Genomic DNA, 21,417 nt, shown 5'->3' with positions numbered 1-21,417 from the left:
CTTTATTATTTTGGACACTGAAAATCTTACTGAAAATCTGAGAATGATTATATAAAGAAAAGTTACACCTATTGATTTTCTGTTGAGTCAGACAGTGTAATAAGCTCATAATATATATATAGTGTGATCTCTTATATTAGTCAGTCGTAATCAAACGTACGTCAGAGTATCTCATGTGAACCGTCGATAATTATGTTATTATTATTATTTTTTTTGGGGGGGGGGGGCAACAGCTGCATGTAGCTTCTCTGCTCGTGGTTGGTCCAGGGTTCATGTTGTGTTAAAATTAGCACAAGTCTTGAAGGCGCAGGTGTTGACTGATGAAACTTGAAATTAGCTTGCGACTGTTGTTATCGTGGCGGGATTAGGCCCACGCACAGTCTCTAAGCTAAGCGGTGAATGTTCCTTAGGATATTTTATACGTTATTTCCAAAAGTTTATTATTTTTCTTTTTTCGAGGCCAGAATTTGAATTTTATAATCTAACACAAACACATCAAAAAGGATCCAATAAATTAAATATCCAGAAATAAGCTGGCATTCCTCTCCTAAATAATTTCCCGGCATTGCGGTAATTTATTGCGAAAGACTTGAGGCCACTAAGACCGTGGAAACGTAATGGCCACACAGAAGCGCATGACTCGAACACCTTTTTTTCTGATATCTGACTGCTCAGAGATCACGTCGAAGATAAGTTACGTTACGAATGTTGTTTCAGAATCTAGGTGAACAGTGAGCATGGTAGTGTAGTGTAGTTCTTGAAACTGAAATTTATTTAATCAGTAAATGTTGCTGGAAGATCCACACAATTCACTGAACGATAATAGTTATTTGCTACGGGTATTGATGTGATATTTTTCTTTCTTACTTAAGGTTTGCACGCCCCTTGGAGACCCACACACGCCCAGGCCTCTTGGAAACTACTCACACACCCCCAGTAGACTCAAGTGACTGACACCTTCCAAGATGACCCGGAAATACACAGTCCTCTCTGTCATCAAGGTAAGTCCTGGCTACTGTCTGTCTGGCTATCAGCGGCAAGAACACGGTGATACAGTTACGAGTATTAATACGTGACACCTCGTGGATCCGTAGTATGAACACCGCCTGTGTAATTGTGTGTGTGTGTGTGTGTTTGCATCATCTCGTCCATCTTTTGGTTTTAATCCGTGCGAGGTTCGTAATCCAGCGTGCATATTATATCATGCTACCTGTCAGCTTTCCCAAGGCTGAGCAGGCGATCACTCGTGCAATTCGTCTCCTTCCCTGCTAACATGTGCCTTGAGAGTAATGTTTACATGCACACTTGACTTCACAGATGATGTGCCGTAAGGTTCTGCCTTGCGTGTAATATCGCCGCTGGTGCTGCAGCCCGTGTCGCTCACATGAACTATATAGCTGAAGCGCCTCGTTATGGCCACTTAGCTGTGCCGCAGGAAACTGTTTCAATTACAGCAAAATAATGTACAGGAAAGACGTTATTTCGTTTTTCAAGCGCGAAGGAAAGGTAAGAGTTGCAATATAATGATTCATTTTTTGTTCGAACTTCATTCTATTAACTCAAAGTAATACAGACTCGCCAGTGATCTCGTGAAAGTCCTTGAACTGTGTTATCCCCTCAGACGCTTTCTGTACACCACTGCCTCAGCACACTGTCACCTTCGCACTAACGGAAAAAAAAAATCCTAGCTATGAATCTTTAAAGCTCTACTGTACAGGTCTTCATAATTATGTACTATATAGCATTCAGGCTGTTTAATATTTACCTACTGCCACTTTAATCACCACTTCTGCGTTCTGCTTCAGTACAGAGATATAAATTATGGCAATTGAAAAAAAAATATCTATGCTCCCAAACATGCACACACACACAAAAAGGAAAATCATGTTGGCCGAGGAGGCGTGTTATATTAACTCTGATGGGAATTAATACTGTGGGATAACATCACACGAAAGCGGTTTAAGTCTGAAGTATACAAGTACAATATTATGTTTTATGATATTCTCTACTAGTAGTGTAGTTTATATATACTGTTTCTTAAAGAGGACATATATAAATATTAAATGAGTTCGAGATTGGAACTGAAAAAAAGTTGCCATAATTTTACAATATCGTGTTGTTTCAGTAAAAAGTGACGTGGTTGGCTGAGATAGGCTGCCAAAAAGAACAACCATTCAAAATTTCTGACAAAAAGATCCCTATTTCTTCTTTGACTTATAATGGGAAGGTTCCTTGAAATTTGATATATCATGATTGTTACATTGATATTTAAGCTGACATATTTGTATACATCCCGCTAAATCGATAAACTATAGGTTCCTCTTCGTTAGTTACAGGATATGAAGGTGTCGCTTAGTTAACAACGCTTGAATATTTTGAACGACACACAGAAGTCATACCAAAGATGACCTCTGATTGACTTATCACGTAAGAGTTATTAATGTTTGGCGAGTCATTTTTAATAAATTTTTCATCTCAATATTGTTTACGACACAACGGAATTTAAAGTCTGTCACGTGGGCTTAGCGTCACCTACCACGGACAGATTGTAGTAAGATATTTTGCCTCCTCAATTGAAATTCAACCCTGCAGCAAATGGACGATAATTATTCCGCCTTATGAAATAGGATTTTTTTTAAAGACTTAATCACGCAACTCAGTATCTTCCCCTCACGCTGAATGTCACGACTCACCATCACCACCTACACATCCCTCCACAAGGCTGCTATAGTACGTGCAATCTTTTGGTATATCGTGTCACATCTGTGTGTTTTTATTTATCATTGAATGTGTTTACCCGTTTTTGTTAGTTTTGTTATATTTATTGTGGCCGACTGATTTTGGTTTTGTTAGAAAATGGGAATAGAAAACAAGTTGTAAATTTTGTTCTTCTAAAAATAATCCTAGTGTCCCTGTGTACATCTTCCAGTGTTATATCTTTCCTCATATATGTATACAGCAGTGCAGGCGGGGACTCTCTCTCCCTTCACCCTACCTACCCTCAGGAGCATGGGTTTCTTGTATAAGAATTTATAATTGCAGAAAAAATGTATATCCCTTCATAATTTACTTGCTACTGTAAGCAACTTTTAATAATATACACAATATACTAAGAAATATTGTTTTGTATATACAGTACATTAAGACGTATAGATATATTATGTTGCAAAATATTTCTGTACGTCTTCACTAACAAAAAATCTACACCGGTTGCCTCAATCATAAAAACACTTGTCATTAAATTTGTTATGTGGGTACCGAGGCTTAGTTACCTGTCAGTTTTAAATAAAATTTCAACCATAAATTTCTCTCCTCGGCATCGTGACTTCTAGCTTCAGTGATATATGTTAATATATACACTAACAGTGATTTTCATATCTGATTTACTTTCATGTTGGCGATTTATATATATATAAATGTCTGGATATATTACAGTGGCATTTGGACGTACTGTAGCAGGTTCTGTTAATATGTATTACCATGTTTATTAATGCTGACCATGTACAGTATTATTGGTAGTTCAGGGGAACATTTGTATGGTGTTGTTATAATGTTATTCCGCTTCAAAACGAAGGTCTTTAGACGCGTAATAAAGTTAGTAAGACACCGTACAATTATACCCAGTGATCCAATAAATTTATGTATGTACTGTACATTTAATTAAAAAAAATCAGCGAATATATTTTTCTATACCTTGATAAAAATATATATACATATATATTTTTTGTGGGTTCTGATCGTCTTGTTTCTGATATTTGTTGGTGGCCAAAATTCCATTGCCAACTTGCAATGTCTGGCATTTAACTGAGTTGTGTAGTGCGGCGGACAGAGATTTCATTGTGTAGCAGAGGTTTTTTTCCATGCTATTTTGATAGGATTTATATTGAAAAGTAGCGGCGTTCATCAGATATATCCGTATATAACCCACAAATAAGTCACACACACACACACACACACTCTCTCTAACTTATTCACCTTCGTGTTAGAGTCATGTCTACGTAGTATATAATGACCACACGCACACACACATGCCTCTGGCTAATTTATCTTCGTGTTAAGACTTGTCAAGTCTATAAGATAGAGATCTCACTAAGGGAACACCTGCTAGGTTATTTCCGACTCACCAAAATCCTCTTTCATACTACAAACTGAGCTCATCAGTGTCCTCTCAAGTTTAGCTTCTCTTTCACTGAGTTGAGCTACACTCTGACAAATAGCTTTACTAATAAAAAATAGCCAGTAATGCTGCCCGATTCCAAAGCCGACTGGTAATCTGTTCGCGGATTCATATATGATAGAATGACGAATGTTCCTCGTAACTGAAGATCAATGCATAAAATTGAAAAGCATTATTAATTTGTAAACTAAATACCTGTACTTAGAAATTTATAGATTATAAAATTAATATTGGGTACGGAAGCATTTATCCCTCTCCACAATAAACGAACGAGCTGATGCAAAATAATAGGTTAAAAAACAGTTTACAACGCATGCGCCCTGCGTCGTTAAAATTTTAGGCAGAAAATCAGACATTTATTGAATAGTCTTTCGAGACGTGTGCTGGACGCACTGTGACACCTGTGTTGCATGTAACTAGCAGGTGTTCACATTTCACGATACGGCAGTTTCAGTACACTCTTATCACCGGGAGATGGCGGTGACGTGTTGTCCTAGTTCCCGTAACCACCAAGAGGTGGCGTTGACTGGTATTTCTAGTTCAGCATTGCTAAAATCTTAAACAATATTATTTATGAAATACTCGTAGTCGTTTTCTTATACCAGTAATACCCTTTTCCACGGATATCATGTTAAATAATTACACTTTTCACCACTTCTATTGTGATATTTTTATTCGCTTCTCGTAATTTTTTACTTTCGTAACGTATCTTTTTCTTAGCTTATACAGTATTCTATATTTCGTAAACTTATTATGCGCCTTTCAAAATATGCATCATTGGATAGTTAGTTGTTCATAGTGTTGTGATGCTGCTCCACCCAGGAGCCGTAAATTTTTGTTGTCAGACTGAATTAGACTATTATTGTAGATTAGTGTGACTGACTTTCGATATTATTATTATTGTTGTTATTATTATTATTATCGCTGTCTAAACAACGACGCAACTACAGGCTGTTCACATGAAACTTTTTACTACTAAAATATATTTTCACTCGTCATTAATTATTCCACTTTAATATGAGCCGCCCTTTGTCTGCATTAAATTATAATGATCCCAATCGAAAGTTATGCTTATTCCAAGTTGTAAAAGGTTTCATGTGGACACCCAGTATAACTTACAAAACTGGCTTCATTTTTTTGCATAGATTCTCATTAAGTAACCAATTATGCTGTCGTACTCTAATTTACGAGGACATATGTGTGTGGATAGCTGAAGTTTGGCGCTCAGGGGGTCAGGTTGAGACCATGAGGTGGCAAGGGTGAGGAATGACATGAGGTGTAGTATAAGGTGTGAGGAATTAATGTGTATATGGGGATGGATGACGGACGAGGCAAGTGTCAACTAGCCTTATTAGTAAATCCTAAACATGTGTTCTCCTCCACACATGTCGTCCACACCTGCTGCTGTCTCTCCTAAGTCCTCGCCCTCCCTCCCTCTCTCCCCTTACTCTCTCTCATCCCCCTCCTCACTCTTTTTTCCTCCTTGTTCTCTTTTTGTTTCGCTTATTTTTTCCTGTTACATTTTCTGTTTTTCTTCGTTGTTTTCTTTTTCCCTTCCCACTATATAATAATAATAATAATAATAATAATAATAATAATAATAATAATAATCTGTTGCACATTGTTCTCAGCAGTGTTCATTTATATACAAGTAGTATTTGAAACTCCGCGTATTTGTTCTACTTACCACTTCAATTAAAGTCTAGATTTCGACAAAAACTGCATAATTTTAACGCTATATAGTAATAACTCCTTGGGTACGAGGGTCTTTTTCTGCTGAATAAAATCGTCTGCCGTTAGCGAAATAAAATGGTAAAGTGGCGTCCAGGAGTAAAGGGATAATAACTAATTTTTATATTCACTCAGTCACAAAGCAAAATGAGAGAGAGAAAGAGAGAGAGAGAGAGAGAGTCACTTAATAGTTTCCCAACACAATATACAGTATTTACCAATTACCTTAACTCCTCATTCATCATAGTTAGAACTTTACGTTTGTGTTGATAAAAGATTATACAGAAAAATGTCGGAATCATCTTTCATTTACAGTAATCACATCCTCATGGGAGCTGCATCAAATTCCCCGTGAAGATATAATGAAACTCGAAGCGCTTGGGGTGGCGGGCGGTCTTGTATTTCTTTTCTCTCTGGGGTTACCTGAATTTACAAATTTATACCTCTATTAGCTTCCCCACACACAAAGAAAACGAGTGTGTTGTTCTTGGTGGTGTGCGGTCGTCGGGGCAGGTGTGACGCTCAGTACAATGGCATTTGGCTTGTAACATCTGCCAGCAGAACGCAGGTGCACAGTATGTAGAGGCTGCCACATCAGTTACTATGCAATAGTGGTAGCTACCGCCGGCACAAAGTTATACAATAAACTCTATGCAAAGAAGAAACAAGAATAATACGGAACATCAACAATGAACATATCGAAGAAGGTAATATTTAATACTTTCCATATTTCAGTCAGTATAATTGTGAAATGGTAACCAGGTAATACACTTGTGGATTACGATGCTGGCCCAACCCCACCAGTACACACACACACACACATACACACTAAATGAAAATCTTGTACATGTATTCGACAGTTTTGAACTCCCGCGGGCTAGAAGAGACAATCAAGTTTTCACAGAGAAAGAGGAGAGCTAAACACTGGTTTGTCGGTGGACAAATTACTTAAAAACTAGTGGACAACACAACGGTATCCTGCTTAGTCTATATATCATATTAATACTCTAATGTTCATAAGTAATTATGAAGATTGGGTCGTTATCAATGGTAAAAGAGAGTTAATTAAATCAAATGATCTCAACACTAAACATAACTCGATCTACGACTCATCTCTCTGGATTTTTTTTTTTTTTTTTAGGTTAAGGTGGGGAAAGGATGGAAGGCATGCTGGGGCTCAAGGCACAGCCAGACGTGAGGGATAGAGAAGTCACAACATAAAGTCGTGGGGGGAAAGGTTGGAAAAGAAATTTAATGAGTTAAACAGAGGGGAACGACACCCCTTGTTTTACATATTACAGAGTTTGTTGCCTAACTAAACTAACCTAGGATTTAGGATGAGGTTGCATAATGGTTAATTTAGTAGACAATGACTAGTTTGATTTTACAATTACATGTTTATTAATATCTTATACTGTATTACGTTATGGACACCCTAGATTGTGACTCGTTAAATGTGAACTTATATCATTTAAGTTTTTATCTAAGGTGGATCGTTGTGGCCGACATAGATGGGTCGCGGGTTGGGTTGTTGAAGTGCGGGCAGACTCCGGGGCCACCAGGCGTAGGGTCGCCCTCCATTGATGTCTTCCCCGCGTAGGTGGTCTGGGCTGTGAGGGTTGTCCAGGAGCTTGTCCCAAACCTTCTTCCCTAGGCGATGGAACCTGACGTTGAGGGCCTCTGTTTTATTTCTCAGGCGGATGGTTTTCACTGTGTCCTGGTAGGGTGGCGTTTGGCCACTGGCTGACCTAGACACTTGTTTCGGAAGCTCTGTAGTTGTTGTGGTCTGGTCTTCAGAGTGTGACGTGTGGTAAGTGTGGGTACTCCAACACAGGCCTCACCAGCGCCTTGCACAGGTGGACTTTTATTTTCTCAGGCATCAGTTTAAAACGTTTTAATTTGGCGGCGGCGACTTTGGCTTTCTTTAGTCTGTCATTCAAGTGGGAAATGATGCCCGTCCGAGAGATGATGAGGCCGAGTAACCTGCCTTGTTTAGAGTACTCAATCTCTTCGTCGTCGATCATCAGTGGCGCCGGCTTGAATTTGGCTATGAGTATGACGTCGAATTTCGTTTTGTTTGTTTTTTATTTTCCATTTATTTTCATACGCAGAGATATCTTCTATTGCCAGAGAAGTGAGTCGCGCCATCCTTGTCGTGGACCGTCCTGGGCATGTGACAATCTGGGTTATATCGTCGGCATACATGACGTACTCGCTGTCGACGATTGGGGGTGGCAGGTCAGCCGTGTAGAGCGTGTAAAGGGTTGGTGAAAGACAAGAGCCCTGAGGCACGCCGATCGAGAGTGAGAATTCTTCTCCACAATGTCCTTGCATCTCGCTCCCCTCAAGAACACCGAGTTTGACCTGGTTTAAGATTCGATCTCACGTAATACAAAATCTCCACAGTTTGCATGGATACACGTGCAACAGACCCACGCGTCTATGTGTCTTCAGTGCTGGTGAAGGGTGTATCTTATTTGCTAAAGCTTTACTTTCTTCAGCTTAAGTTACGTTGGGTTAAACCAACCTCAGATAACCTAATGCCGTATATATTAGAAATATGACCCACCACAAGATTCGGTGAGGTAATATTCCCAATGAGATACATTGGTGTATTAAATGTTGCTCTTTATTAATGTGTGTTTATTTACATTAGTACTGTGTGCTTTATATATATATATATATATATATATATATATATATATATATATATATATATATATATATATATATATATATATATATATATATATATATATGTGTGTGTGTGTGTGTGTGTGTGTGTGTGTTTGTTACTTTTTTTTGCGGAATTGGTTATTTTGCAAAATGACCGGCATGCATATTGGTAATTTTGCAAAATAACTTACAGACAACCTAAACTAGCCTAACCTTATGGTTAGGACAACAGATAGTCCAAAATTAAAAAAAAAAAGAACAGGACCACCTAACTGTGTATCAAGCTACACGAGCCATCCTAACCCAACCTAACCTTATTGTAACACCACATCAATTTGTCGACGTCACATGAATTAAGTTTTATTTCCGTGAGAAGTAAATTCTTTTAGAGCATGAATTCATGAAAGGGGAAAATAAAATCCTCTCAGCCACAACGGAAATATTGTTCTACCTCCCTGATTATAATTTGTCCTCTTCATGTTCCTTCTTCTATGAGAGTTTTCCTTTATTTTCAGGTTGTCCTTGCCTTATTTCAAAATATCAAACCCTTATTTTCAATTCCAGCAATAGCCATTGCTTCATGGTTCCAGTTATAGCATAGCGGTAGTGTGCTCAAACCGTTGCATCCCCGATTAGATTCACCGCACCTGGTTTGGATGTAGGGAGAGTGTTATCCAGCGTGGCCATCACTCCCAAACATAACAGGTTTCCTCTGGGTAGTCGGGTACTCCGTTTTCCTCCTATAGAAACACTACCATGAAGGTCGTAACAATTAACAGACAGACCTCCCAACCGACCAGTTAGTTGATACGAGGCGAAAATGATAAAATAATGTCTGCCAGAGGACGCGGCTTAATCCAACTAACAGACTCAGAGACTGAACTGTGACTCGGTCACAGTGATAACACTCACTATAGCCCCTTGGTGACTTTCGGCAGTTTATATCATGTGAATATTTATTTACAGTATTAAATAATCTTATATAGAAATTCCGACCACGTTTCTGACAACTGTAAATAATAGGAAATCCTGTAAACATCCTTTCACATGTTATTGGTTAAATAGTGATACAAATAGTTAACTAAGTTATCGGATGCTGGTAGTAACTTGTTAAATAACACCCAGGCGAGCCCTGGGTGCCAAGACTTACCAAATCGATTTTCGAAGTTAGCCATTCCCATAAGCTTTGGACAGCTTTTTGTCTTCCCCGCCGAAAATATCTAGTTTTGTCTGTAATGTATATCTTCATTGTAAATAAAAGAATCTGGTGTATAAAAACTATGTAAATTTTTAACCTTGCGTTCTGAGAACCATACATATTTACCAACTTAATTCCCTGTAAGACTGAATAACGAGGGAGTTTGGGGTATAGAATTCGACGCTCTCGTGGGCCTATCACACGGCGTGTCTCTGTAGTGACCAATCAGAGCACGCGTTCTTTAGGGTTTTGGCATTGTTTGTACATGGTGAGGAAAAGGCCGCGCATCGTGTGAGCTCACTTTATTTTGAAAACAATATTGGCATTACTACTTAAATATGGAGGTAAGGACGTGTTTATAACTTTCCTAACGCTGTGTTTTATGATCACGATAGAAGGAGAGGAGTTAATGGAGTACTAGAGGTGCTTACAACAAGGTGGTGATCAAAGAGGGGGACCAGAGTTGTTTTTCTAGAACCACTTCATACACATGTAAGTTGTTCTCTGTGTATAACCTCATGCTCTTGAGTTGTTATTGTTTCAGGACATTCAGCGCGGTCTTATTATTTAAAGGAATGTAGCCAAAGGAATAAATGTTCGGGTTGGTTAATTCTCCCTGCCTGCAATGTCCCTCTTCAATCCATTCTTGATTTTCCAAACGTTTGCTGGTCAGTGTAATGGACTTGAGATTTGCTTTACATCAGTTCATCTCTATATGATAATGTTTTAACTATTGCTACTTCCAATTACCTCTGTTCTTTAATTTTTATTCATTTTCAGTTGCATCATGTTATAAATGGATAAATATATATTTGACCGTGTGGATATATAGAAAGAAAGTCAGCCAGGCATTGATTGGTAAATATTTTTAGTTAAAATTGAAGAGTAAGGTCTGGGTTATTCACCTACCAAACAATAACTCTTTAGAAGAAAACATATCTTATACTGAGACTACCGTACCCAATAAATCAAATCGGTTGAAGGAATAACACTTATTGTAACCAGGTTTTTCCCCAAAAGTTTTTCTTGTAAATAAAGATAAAGCTGCCACCTGCCCAGCTCATGATGAAGCCATGTTGCGTGATATGACAAATTCAATGCTCGGCACCCAACTGATTGGCTGTTTGACCGAACGCTTCCCAGCCAGCGAATAATGATTGACTGCCCTTCCTTTCATTCTTCCCATAAAATGTAACCTACTTAACCTTAGTTATTGTGAGCATATAGTTCCATCCCAGGACAGGTGTGTTAGGTAGGGTTTTTGGTTCATGTTATCCACAACAAATAATAAAATGTATATAATAATAACATTCACTACAAGTGTTTGTGGTGGAAAAGACCGTGATAACGATGCTGGTGCTGCTGATGTTTAAAAAAAAATCAAATATAAACAATAATAATTGTACTTTTTTGGAAAACTATTTTTTTTTATTTAAGAAATAATAATTTGCCATTATTGCCCTTAAAAAAATTATCTAAAATTAATGCTGCAGCAACTATTTTCTCATAGTAAGTAAGAAATAGAATAGCGTATCCTAACGTTATTCAGATGATGCCTCTTGTTAAAGGTAGTGTCTTCCGCCTCGTGTAGCCGGGTGTTGGCAGTGTCTTTATTTACCAGAAACACTTGGGATTATATTGCTATTCCAACACCTGATTTCCTTTATTCTTCAGTTAATGAATAAGGTTTCTTCTATATTTTTTTGTTTGGTAGCTAGTTAACCCATGCCCTTGTCCTGAAACTTTACCATATCTTGATATCCAGGTGCTGCATTTGTAATTTAAAGGTGAACAGAACCAGTCTTTCCTTTAGAATTTTATTTAGCCTCGGTAAAAAAGAAGGCTGTGGCTATTTTGTCCTTTTGTCGGCTAGGTAGGTTTTTTAGACTATCACCAGAAGGAGTTGATAGAATTTGACAACTTTTTGGAAAGGTCAGTTACTATATATTTGATAGATAAATGGAAACAAGAATGCACAGAACCTATTACAACTTGACCTAACCTAAAGTAACCCTACCTAACCTAAAGTAACCCTACCTAACCTAAAGTAACCTACCTAACCCAACCTAACTTACCAGAATATTTTTTTAAACATACCTAACAACACTGAATGGATTCTCATTTCCATTTATCTATTTAATGGATTGTAATTAACGTTCCACAAAGTTTCATCCAGTTCTATCAACTCCTTTTGGCGAGTCTAAAAATGTATATAACCAACAACTGAACAAATCTCCACAGCAAAAAGGTATTTACAATTGTGTCTTCTCCTAAAAGTTGGTGAAGGTTAACCGAAAGGTGAAATTGTTTACACATTATGCCAGGTGGGGTTTATCTTAGCAACATGAGCCATTTGCTTATGCCCTTCTGGAACACCAGTTATTAAAAACAGGAAACAGTTTTCAGAACTAATTAATCCTCTGGAATCTTGCACACCTAACTGTAGGAGTAAGGTTGAGTAACAGTGGAGGGACTATACATGCGGTGCCTTCAGGTGGTGTACAGTACCTCCATTTCGGCCCACCATGAATAACCAACTCTGCCCACCATAAATAACCAACTCAGCCCACCATAAATAACCAACTCAGCCCACCATAAATAACCAACTCGGCCCACCTTGCACACTAAAAGCAAGTAGCTGACTAGAGGTTCAGGAATGAGTTTGAGATATTTTATGTCTCTTCTGGTTCACTGAAATATGGAGGGTGTGAATGAGTGAATACCGAGGGTTCAATTGGTATGAAGGACGAATTTTATGAGTTTGTTAGTATAACTTGATCAATGAACCATGATTCACATTCGTAACTTGCTTCTCCAGGTGATTTCGAATATTCTGAAATTATTGCTTCCAGCAATTTGGCTACAATTGATGTTAAACTGATTGGACAGTAGTTAGAGGATAGTGATCTATCTCCCTTCTTTAAAATAGGTATCACATTCACTATCCTCCAGGATTCTGGTACTACACCCATTTTTAATGACATGTTCAACAAATTTGCTCAGGGCATACTAAGCTTTTCCTTACATTCCTTTAATACTCTGGCAAATATCACATTGGGACCTGGTGACTTATTAAGCTTTAGCTTGTCTATTTGCTTAATAACATCGTTACTAGTCATTACTATCTCGCTTAATCTATTTTCTTCAGTATCTCTGTATATATAGTCGGTGCCTCGGGTATCATGTTTAAGTTTTCGGTGGTGAAAAATACCTGCAATTACAACTGCTAGTATCCTACTTTTGTTATTCTTCAGTTTTTGTCAAGTAAATATGATCCATACTTGCAGATATCATTTTTAGGGTTAGATTAGGTTTGGTTGACATGCCTCACAGTAAGTAACATAACAGTAAGCTTCCCAGCAAACTTTCCATCAAAATAACCAAACAACCACTGGCTAATGTTTGTGGTGAGATGATGTTCAGGTATGATGACACCGCACCATACAGCACAAAGTTACCACTGTTACCTGTAATAGTTAAATTGCTGTAAAACATGGTTATTTATTTGTACAGTATATTATTAAGAAAATAAATTAATCGTCTGTACAAAAATGCTGAGAAGTAGCTGCCGTTTTTTCAAGTTTATGGAACAAAGGCGTTAATGTCTATGAAGCTTTTGTCTATTAGCGCGTACATAAACAGCTGATAATTGCTGCTCTATGGAGCTGGCAAGTTGACTTAGATTTGTGTTCAGGACAAAAAAAAAATAGGGAACTGTGCAGCATATATGGATATGAAGAAGCCATTGCGGGAGGTGATGAATATATTTGGAGGAGGATGACAGCTGCTTTGTGTAGTGAAGGAGTTTTGAAACACACTATAAGGGATGGGAGATAAGCTTTGATGAAGGATTTACTCTATAGGTTTATGGGCGACACATTACCTTTTGCCAGTCCAGTAACACAGATGTTAAGCTAATTCTTTTCTGTTGAGGGATTGGAGAAAGCTGCATCCTAACACTGGAATATGAACTACCTGTACTGTACTATAGCTAATAAAGGTACAGGTTGTCTCTTTTTAAGGAGTTTAATAACACATTCTGTACATACAGTATTGGCGAGTCCATTTTTAGAATTTAATTTTATTTTATTTCTCTTTCTTTTCTTTTACAGAGCCCAGAGGGTGAGCGGAACAGCCTCACGCCAAGGTCTCGCTCTCGTTCAAGGTCACGACTGGAGTCGCCAGCCAATTCGCCCCCTCATCGCCGTGCTGCATCACAGTCCCGCTCTCCACAGCCACGTAGACGATCCTTTAGCAGGTAACATTACTGTACTCTTATTATTTTGTATATCTTTAGTTGAGACGGGAAAATTTTTAAATTATTAACCAAATATTTTGTCTTGGGCCTTCCCTTGTCTGTGCCCCAGTTTTTCATTTAATTCCACTTGTGTTCAGTTCCTACACCAAAGACATAATTATTATCATTTGTGTTTCCTGAATCTTGAAATTAGAAAAAAATATACCGGTAATTCTCTATTAATTTTAATATTTATGAAATCTTAAAATCTAAGTGTTAAAGATACATGCTCTTACATGCAGTACAGTATAACTATACAACTTGCTTGGCATCAGCTAACTGCAGTTATTTTCAGGTAAAATTTTTGCTAGCATATATGGATTCAGCATATAATTTTTACTTCATTCGTGAATAAGTTGGGTGGGACAGATGTAGTAAGTTTTGTGGTGAACTAAGTGGAACCTAAAAAATTGCTTCATCATCAGTGTCTTCTGGACACTTGGTGGTGGAGTCATTGTTGCTTTAAGGAGAATGGGTGGAGCTATGTACTGTACAGTGCTGTGCAGATATACAGTATTGTGTTAAAGTTATAGGCTAATTGAAAGACAGTCATCCTCTTTTTCTCCTTAAAGTATGAGTAATGGATTAGAAATGCACTTAGTGTATATGCCAGCCCTGGTTCTTCTAAAAAGGCAGCATAAACTGGACACTTTTTTCATAGTCTCTGTGTTATGATTAGAGGATGCATTCCTGGGCTGAGTTTTTAGATACCATAACTTAACTTCTCTTAACTAATTTTTCTTCATTACCATTTAATTCAAATTCCACAAAGTACAGTTACTGTACTAAAATAAGGAGGATGTAGGAAAGTGTTTAAAATACTTTGCTTTGTTGAATTTCATTAAGATATTTTCTTTTACCTAAAACTTATGGTCAAATTAGAAAACACATGACCAGAAAGTTATATGACTCGTCTCATTTGAATAATTACACGCATGCAAATTGACATGAATATAATTTGTCACCTTGTCACCTCTCATACTTGACTTGAGAGGTGGATGCACGAAGGATGTACGCTGATAGTGATCCACATGATCAGGCTAAGAACCTATCCTTGATAATGTAACAGAAACATCGTGTTGGCCGTTAATCTGCTACTGTACTGTATTGAGTTTGGTGTTTCACAAGACTAACTGGAAAGTGCTTGAGTCAAGACAGAATTTAGACACGAGTAACGAAGCTTGTTGTTGGGTCTTGAGGACTTTGAAATACTTGTACAGTAAACAGAATAACCAATATGCTGGACATGTGGGAGTCTGTGACATTCGACGGTCCCCAGTGGTTAGCAGGACAAGATCTTTCAGAGTTTGTGGTGTTGGAGGAAATTGCTGACAACAGGTTGGGAATATCAAATTGTTTCTAATTACGGTATATAAATTTTGTCTGGTCAGAAGTAACCAAATGTTTTAGATCTTTTAGAGAGACAGCACATAGTGTCAGATCAATTTTGACTTTGCTCAGTCTGTATAGTTATCAGTTTTGTATTACCTTTGGTATAGGGAGGAGGAGTGCCATTTGAAATTTATATTTATTGTTTTTTATGTGAAATTTTCAGTTATACAAGTCAGTGGTGTCCAAACAATGCAAGTGACAAGTGGTTTATTACTTAACTTTTAATTTTGTGGGACAGTCTTGGAGAACCTCATTCATTGTCTTACCAACTTTTATTTATTTATTTTTTTGAATGGATTGTTTTATTTATAGTTGATTTTAACTTGATGGAAAAAATTTAGCCAAGAAAAGGGGGGGGGGGGCATCTCTTAAAATAGGCTAAAGATGAGCATCAAACTTTTATATTTTTTACTTATTGCACAGTACAGCGTGCCCATAAAATTTGCGGGGGTTAGGTTCTCAAAATTGGCTGCGAATAGCCAAATCCGTGAATAACATTTGCTGACTTGGCGGGGGGTACATTTTTTACTCGTATGCAAAGAAATGTATACTGTATTCCCTATGTGTTTGCCCTTAGGACAATTATTTCTTTTACCTGTATTGTATACTTTATATATGTGTGTGTGTAGAAACACACAAAATACATACAAATAAATAATAATGGGAAAATCCTCTCTCAAATAATCAGAAACAAGACAACAAAATTTAGAAAAATGCAAGAGTCTACCCTCAAGTCAACTCCGTGCTTTGCTATCCCAACTCCTCATCTCTTTATCTGAAGTTAGTGCAGTACTACAGTATTAGAGGGAACCATTGTTTTAGACGATGGCTCAACAGATACAGTACATTATACTGTATAGTAAGTAATACAAGTATATTAATCTATTGTATACTGTATAAAATTATTTAAGGGTAACAGCAGTGATTAGGGTTTTTCAGGCTTCCAAGATTAGTAAAGACCTTTATGATGCATTGATGTTTATTCAGTAAGGAATAATAAGATAATTATGGTAAACTACAGTACACACATACAGTACTGTACACACATACATACAGCACACACATACACTACACACATACAGTACACACATACAGTACATACATACAGTACATATACAGCACACACATACAGTACTGTACACATACAGCACACACATACAGTACACTACACACATACACTACACACATACACTACACACATACAGTACATACATACAGTACATACATACAGCACACACATACAGTACTGTACACATACAGCACACACATACAGTACACTACACACATACACTACACACATACACTACACACATACAGTACATACATACAGTACATACATACAGCACACACATACTTACATATTCACTAAAATACCTTTTCCTTTTATTTTCATTTGATGTTTTGTTCTGTAGTGGTCAGAATAAATATTATCCTTATGGGTACAAGGTGTGTCTTGTGTGCTAAATAAGATCATCTAATGTCAGCCAAATGAAATACTGTACTCAAAAGTGGCATCCAGTAGTGCAGGGGTTAAATATATACCATATATTCATTGGGGAAAAAATCTTGAATATTTCCTTCCAAGATCTAGGAGCATCAGATACACTGGCAAATAGAGTATTACAGTAAATATGCCAGTATAAAAGGTTTCCATAACAAAAGCCACCAGACTTGGTTAATATTATGTAAGGTGAAACAACATTAACCGAACCCTCTAACACCATTAACATATTGGAAAATGTATAGGCTGGAGAGAAGGGGAGGAAGACGAGGGTAACACTTGTCTTTGTCATATGTGAATGTTAATGCCGAGTATATTTAATTGATTAGGGGTAATTACAGGTTCAGTTATGTATACAACAGCTGGAACTGTAATGATCTTATTACTATTAAATCATCCCCCAAACTGAACTGAATAATAAAATAGTATAAAGTTTAAAGGTGAGAGTTTAGTGTTGAGGTGTAGGACTTACAGCCCCTACATACTGTGTGATTACATTATTCCCTCATGTATATTTAACCATAGAGCCCACTAAAAAATTAGACGTCGTCTCCTATTTGCATGTCGGAAACCCTCATTATGGGAGGTGGTAATTAATGGGGAAGTGGTTACAGCTGTGGACTTGTAAGTCAGCTAATGCTGACCAGTGTATTGGACAGGTCTAAAAGACAGTTATATAGGAGTGACCAAGATATCAACAACAGCTGGTTTGTTGCAGGATCTTTGTGATATAAGTTGAACATCAAGAAGTGATATTGGCTTAATGTCAAAAAGAAAAGGAATAATTAAGAAACATCATTACATTGATGGTAGTGAGATATTGTGTGTGTGTCCATGTTTGACCTGTCTTTTGGACACACCTTGACACTTGTTGATTGGGTGCATTTTGTGAAGGCCATGTATTCTCCGTCATCACCGACCGTTTTAAGTGAAAGGCATGTTTCATACTTAGTTAAGGCTCGAGCTGTGTGAACTGATAGTGAGTGTTATTAGATTTAAGCAGATGTGCATGTTGACCATTGAGGTTGGGCATAAATACCTCTAGAAGTACTGTACAGTAGGGTCTGGATATATAGCGAGATAGGGTCCAACGATGGTCGCTATATACTAAATCGCGATATATAATTACATGTAATCAAAGGGGAAAATAGGGTTAGGTTCTGGAGGCAAAAAAAATTGACTAAACTTGACTTTACGAGTTAATTTTCTTACCAACTAAAGCACCAATGAACACTAAACTCGGGAACAACAGGCTATTTCAATATCAAGGAACACCAGACTCGGCAGCTGACGACACACTGCCACCCTCACTTGACAATCCCACACCTACATAAACGAACACCAAAAATATTAGTTACAGTATTAAATCATTTCCATTAAGCTTTCCATTATGTTCACTTCACTTTTCACGTCACTAGCAACCCATTTACACTCGCCTTAGAAGTCGGAATCTGCAGTAGAGTCGGCTGCTTTCTCGTCACTCACTCAGAAAGACTGAGCGGGCAAGCGTGACTGAGCGGGCGGGCGTGAATAAGTGAGTGAGCAGCCACAGTGGCACCTCTGGTGTGCAAATAACGCATTTGTTTGCCATGGCGGCACATTTGAAATATTTCCTGCCCGATTTCCCTCGCAAAATAAAAAAAATTATCACTATATAAAGGAAAATTATGATGATTTTGGTAAACACGATAACAAAATATCGTTCTATAAAGTCGCGATATATCCCAACCCTACTGTACTAGTAAATTCAATTAAATATAAATTAACCTTACGGTAAGGTTCCTCCTGAGCTAATTGCAGGAGAAACCTTGTTGTTACATTACCTGGAAGTAAGTAATACATTATTGCTATCCTTCACTTGTGCAGTCAACTACTGTACTGTACTAAGTCCTTTTGCCACTCCCCCTGAACCACAGTAGAAATATAGTGGGTAATGGGCTTTGGTTTCTGTATACTATAAAGTCCTCTGGTATGAGATCAAGTGATACTTGTATTTTCTCAAAGAATTGGTTGTTGTAAAGAAGAAAAGGTGAATTGGGTTATATACTGTACTGTAAAATTGTCAGGAAAACTAAAATTGGAGCAGGTGCTGGTACAGAATTCTGGAATAATAATGAAATCACTCAAGATGGCTGGTATGGAGGCAATTTTTCTTTTTACCAATTTTTCTTTTTACCAATTTTCCCGAATGTAAATTTTACCTTGCTAATGCTCATCAATCAATCAGTCAGATTACCGTACTCATACCTGAGGGTTGGCGACCACAGTTCTCTACTCGAAACGTTTTCAGGCTGTTTTTACCAATCCTGTGAGATTTTTTTTTACCTTTCTGTTGACTCCGCTTTTAATTTAATTCGTCCATTCCAGTCTCTGCTTTCCCTTGGCCCTCCTGCCCTCAACTTTGCCCATTAATGTTATTATCCTCAACACATTACTAACCTCGATTAATTTTATTTTATTCAGTGGCTCTCTTGAGTACAGTATTTATTAATGTGTTTCCTGCATACATGATGAGTGGGTGGGTAATTATTGTGGTCATTATAAAATTTCAGGTCACGTTCCCGCACGCCTCGTAGGCACCGCTCTCGAAGTGGGTCGCCCCGTAATGGTCACGATGGAAGCCGGCGCTCACGACGTACTCGGTATGCGAAAGTTCTGTGTGGCGTTTGTCCATATGTGTGAGAGTGTTGTGGTGTTTGGATCCTTATTTTATGGGTACCAGTGTGTACAGTATACTGTATAACATTTTATGCCTCTATACCTCTACAGTACTATCATCTGCTCTGGAAGAAGAAACTGTATGAGAAGGAAAAAAATGTACCTCGGTTTTTTTTTTTTTTTCTATGTAGTAGTTGAAGAAAGTTACCCTCATGAATGTTTTACTTTACCCTCCAGTTATCCCGAGTCTTCGCTTAGTTAAGCCAAACCATGGAAGGTGATGCATGTATAAGGTTATTGTCCATTGTGGAGTCACTGTACAATATATGGGTGATACTGGTACATTTTTTAAATATATTAATGTTATCTTTTGGGAAGGTGCTTAAATTTCCTTATCCATATTCTTATTGACTACCTTATACTGTACTTCCCAAGCAGAGGTTTAACCTTTATCCAGCAGTGCATCATTGTAGTGCAAGACTTTATTTTTACTTGGTATTTACTAAGTTTAAGACCAGGTGCCTGTTACATATAAATACAATGAGAGCTAAATGCATTTGTTTGATTTGGGGCTTTTTTGGGTGTGTAGATCATGCATGTATTGTGGCACATTTTATAAGTAACTCTTATTACTGTATGTAATATTATTTCCTGAACTCTGCATGTAAATTTGCATTCAGTATTTTGGACTGATGGTCTCGGTGGATATATTTCTAGTTTTTCGTAGCTTGAGTAGAACAAATTACAGTACGTATATACAATAACTGTAATATTTAAACAGCATGATAGAGTAGAAAAAACTTATAAGACAGATCAGTGATCAAATATTTTTAAACTAATATTTTTAAGAATACTTCACATTAGTAAGTAATAAATAGGTCAGTGATCACCAATACTGTACCTTATTCATGATAGTCGGACGCCATTGTTCAACCGATTGATGTCCCCAAATTATTTTTTATGCCATTAGTAAAATACTGGTAAAGTAACCATCTTTGGATGTAGTACAGTATTTTTCCAGATTCACTTCCATGACACCTGGTGTTGAGTGCAGTACTGTATCTTGTCCTATATCTCAGTATTAAACTGTCGCAAAATTGGATTATAATTATTGATGGATGGTGCGTGACGGTTATATTTCGATCCTGTGTACGGTGACGCGCTGCACTTCGTTTAATTAAAACCGTTTGAATGATTGATATGACCAGTTGTATTTGTTTGTGATTGTAAAAAGCATATATACTGTAGACCAACAACAAACCTTGAATACCTTATTGTTCCAAGTTTCGAAACTTATAAGCCAATCAGATGTTAGTTGTACTTTGGATTCCTGTTGCCCAAAGTTAACATCAACTTTCTCTGTTGCCAAAAGTTCACATCAACTTTCTCTGTTGCCTTATTTCCAGTATTTAGCTTTGTGGTAATCACTGATAGCTCTTATACTTGGGTAGCAGTGGTGTTGACTTGAGTTTGCCCTTATTATTGCTTATGTTACATCTCTACTGGACACACTGTGGACAGTCGATCCCTCTCGTAACAGTTAAGTTTGCTCAACTCGACAGGTCGCCTCAATCAAGATCCCCCATGTCTAATCGCCGCCGTCATATTGGTACTCGAGACAACCCCGAGCCTTCAAAGTGTCTTGGAGTGTTCGGTCTAAGTGTGTACACAACAGAGAGAGAGCTTCATAGCATCTTTGACAAGTTTGGACCACTGGAGAAAGTGCAAGTAGTGCTTGACTCAAAGGTGAGTTTTTCCCTGATTTGAACTTATTATTAAGATGTCAG

The 21,417-nt window shown here is 37.6% G+C and overlaps 1 protein-coding gene across 9 annotated transcripts in view; it reads left to right on the top strand.

Annotated features, from left to right (window-relative positions):
• Positions 1–876: 876 nt before the first annotated feature.
• Positions 877–21,417, top strand: part of LOC121861383 (transformer-2 protein homolog alpha-like) — a 36,189-nt gene continuing 15,648 nt past the window's right edge. For 3 of the 9 annotated variants that reach the window (XM_042359037.1, XM_042359042.1, XM_042359038.1), the window contains exons 1-4: positions 882–1,001; positions 13,895–14,040; positions 19,525–19,614; positions 21,193–21,376. In XM_042359037.1, the coding sequence (XP_042214971.1) occupies positions 966–1,001; positions 13,895–14,040; positions 19,525–19,614; positions 21,193–21,376 (456 nt within the window). In that variant the 5' untranslated portion in view covers positions 882–965. Of the gene's footprint in view, positions 1,002–6,549; positions 6,616–9,970; positions 10,127–13,894; positions 14,041–19,524; positions 19,615–21,192; positions 21,377–21,417 lie in introns of those variants that run through there. The other 6 variants (XR_006088015.1, XM_042359043.1, XR_006088016.1 and 3 more) reach the window with 6 other exon arrangements.

This window comes from Homarus americanus, unplaced genomic scaffold (genome assembly GCF_018991925.1).
Source record: "Homarus americanus isolate GMGI-L3 unplaced genomic scaffold, GMGI_Hamer_2.0 scaffold24260, whole genome shotgun sequence".
Taxonomy (NCBI): domain Eukaryota; kingdom Metazoa; phylum Arthropoda; class Malacostraca; order Decapoda; family Nephropidae; genus Homarus; species Homarus americanus.
This window is presented reverse-complemented; position numbering and strand designations above follow the sequence as displayed.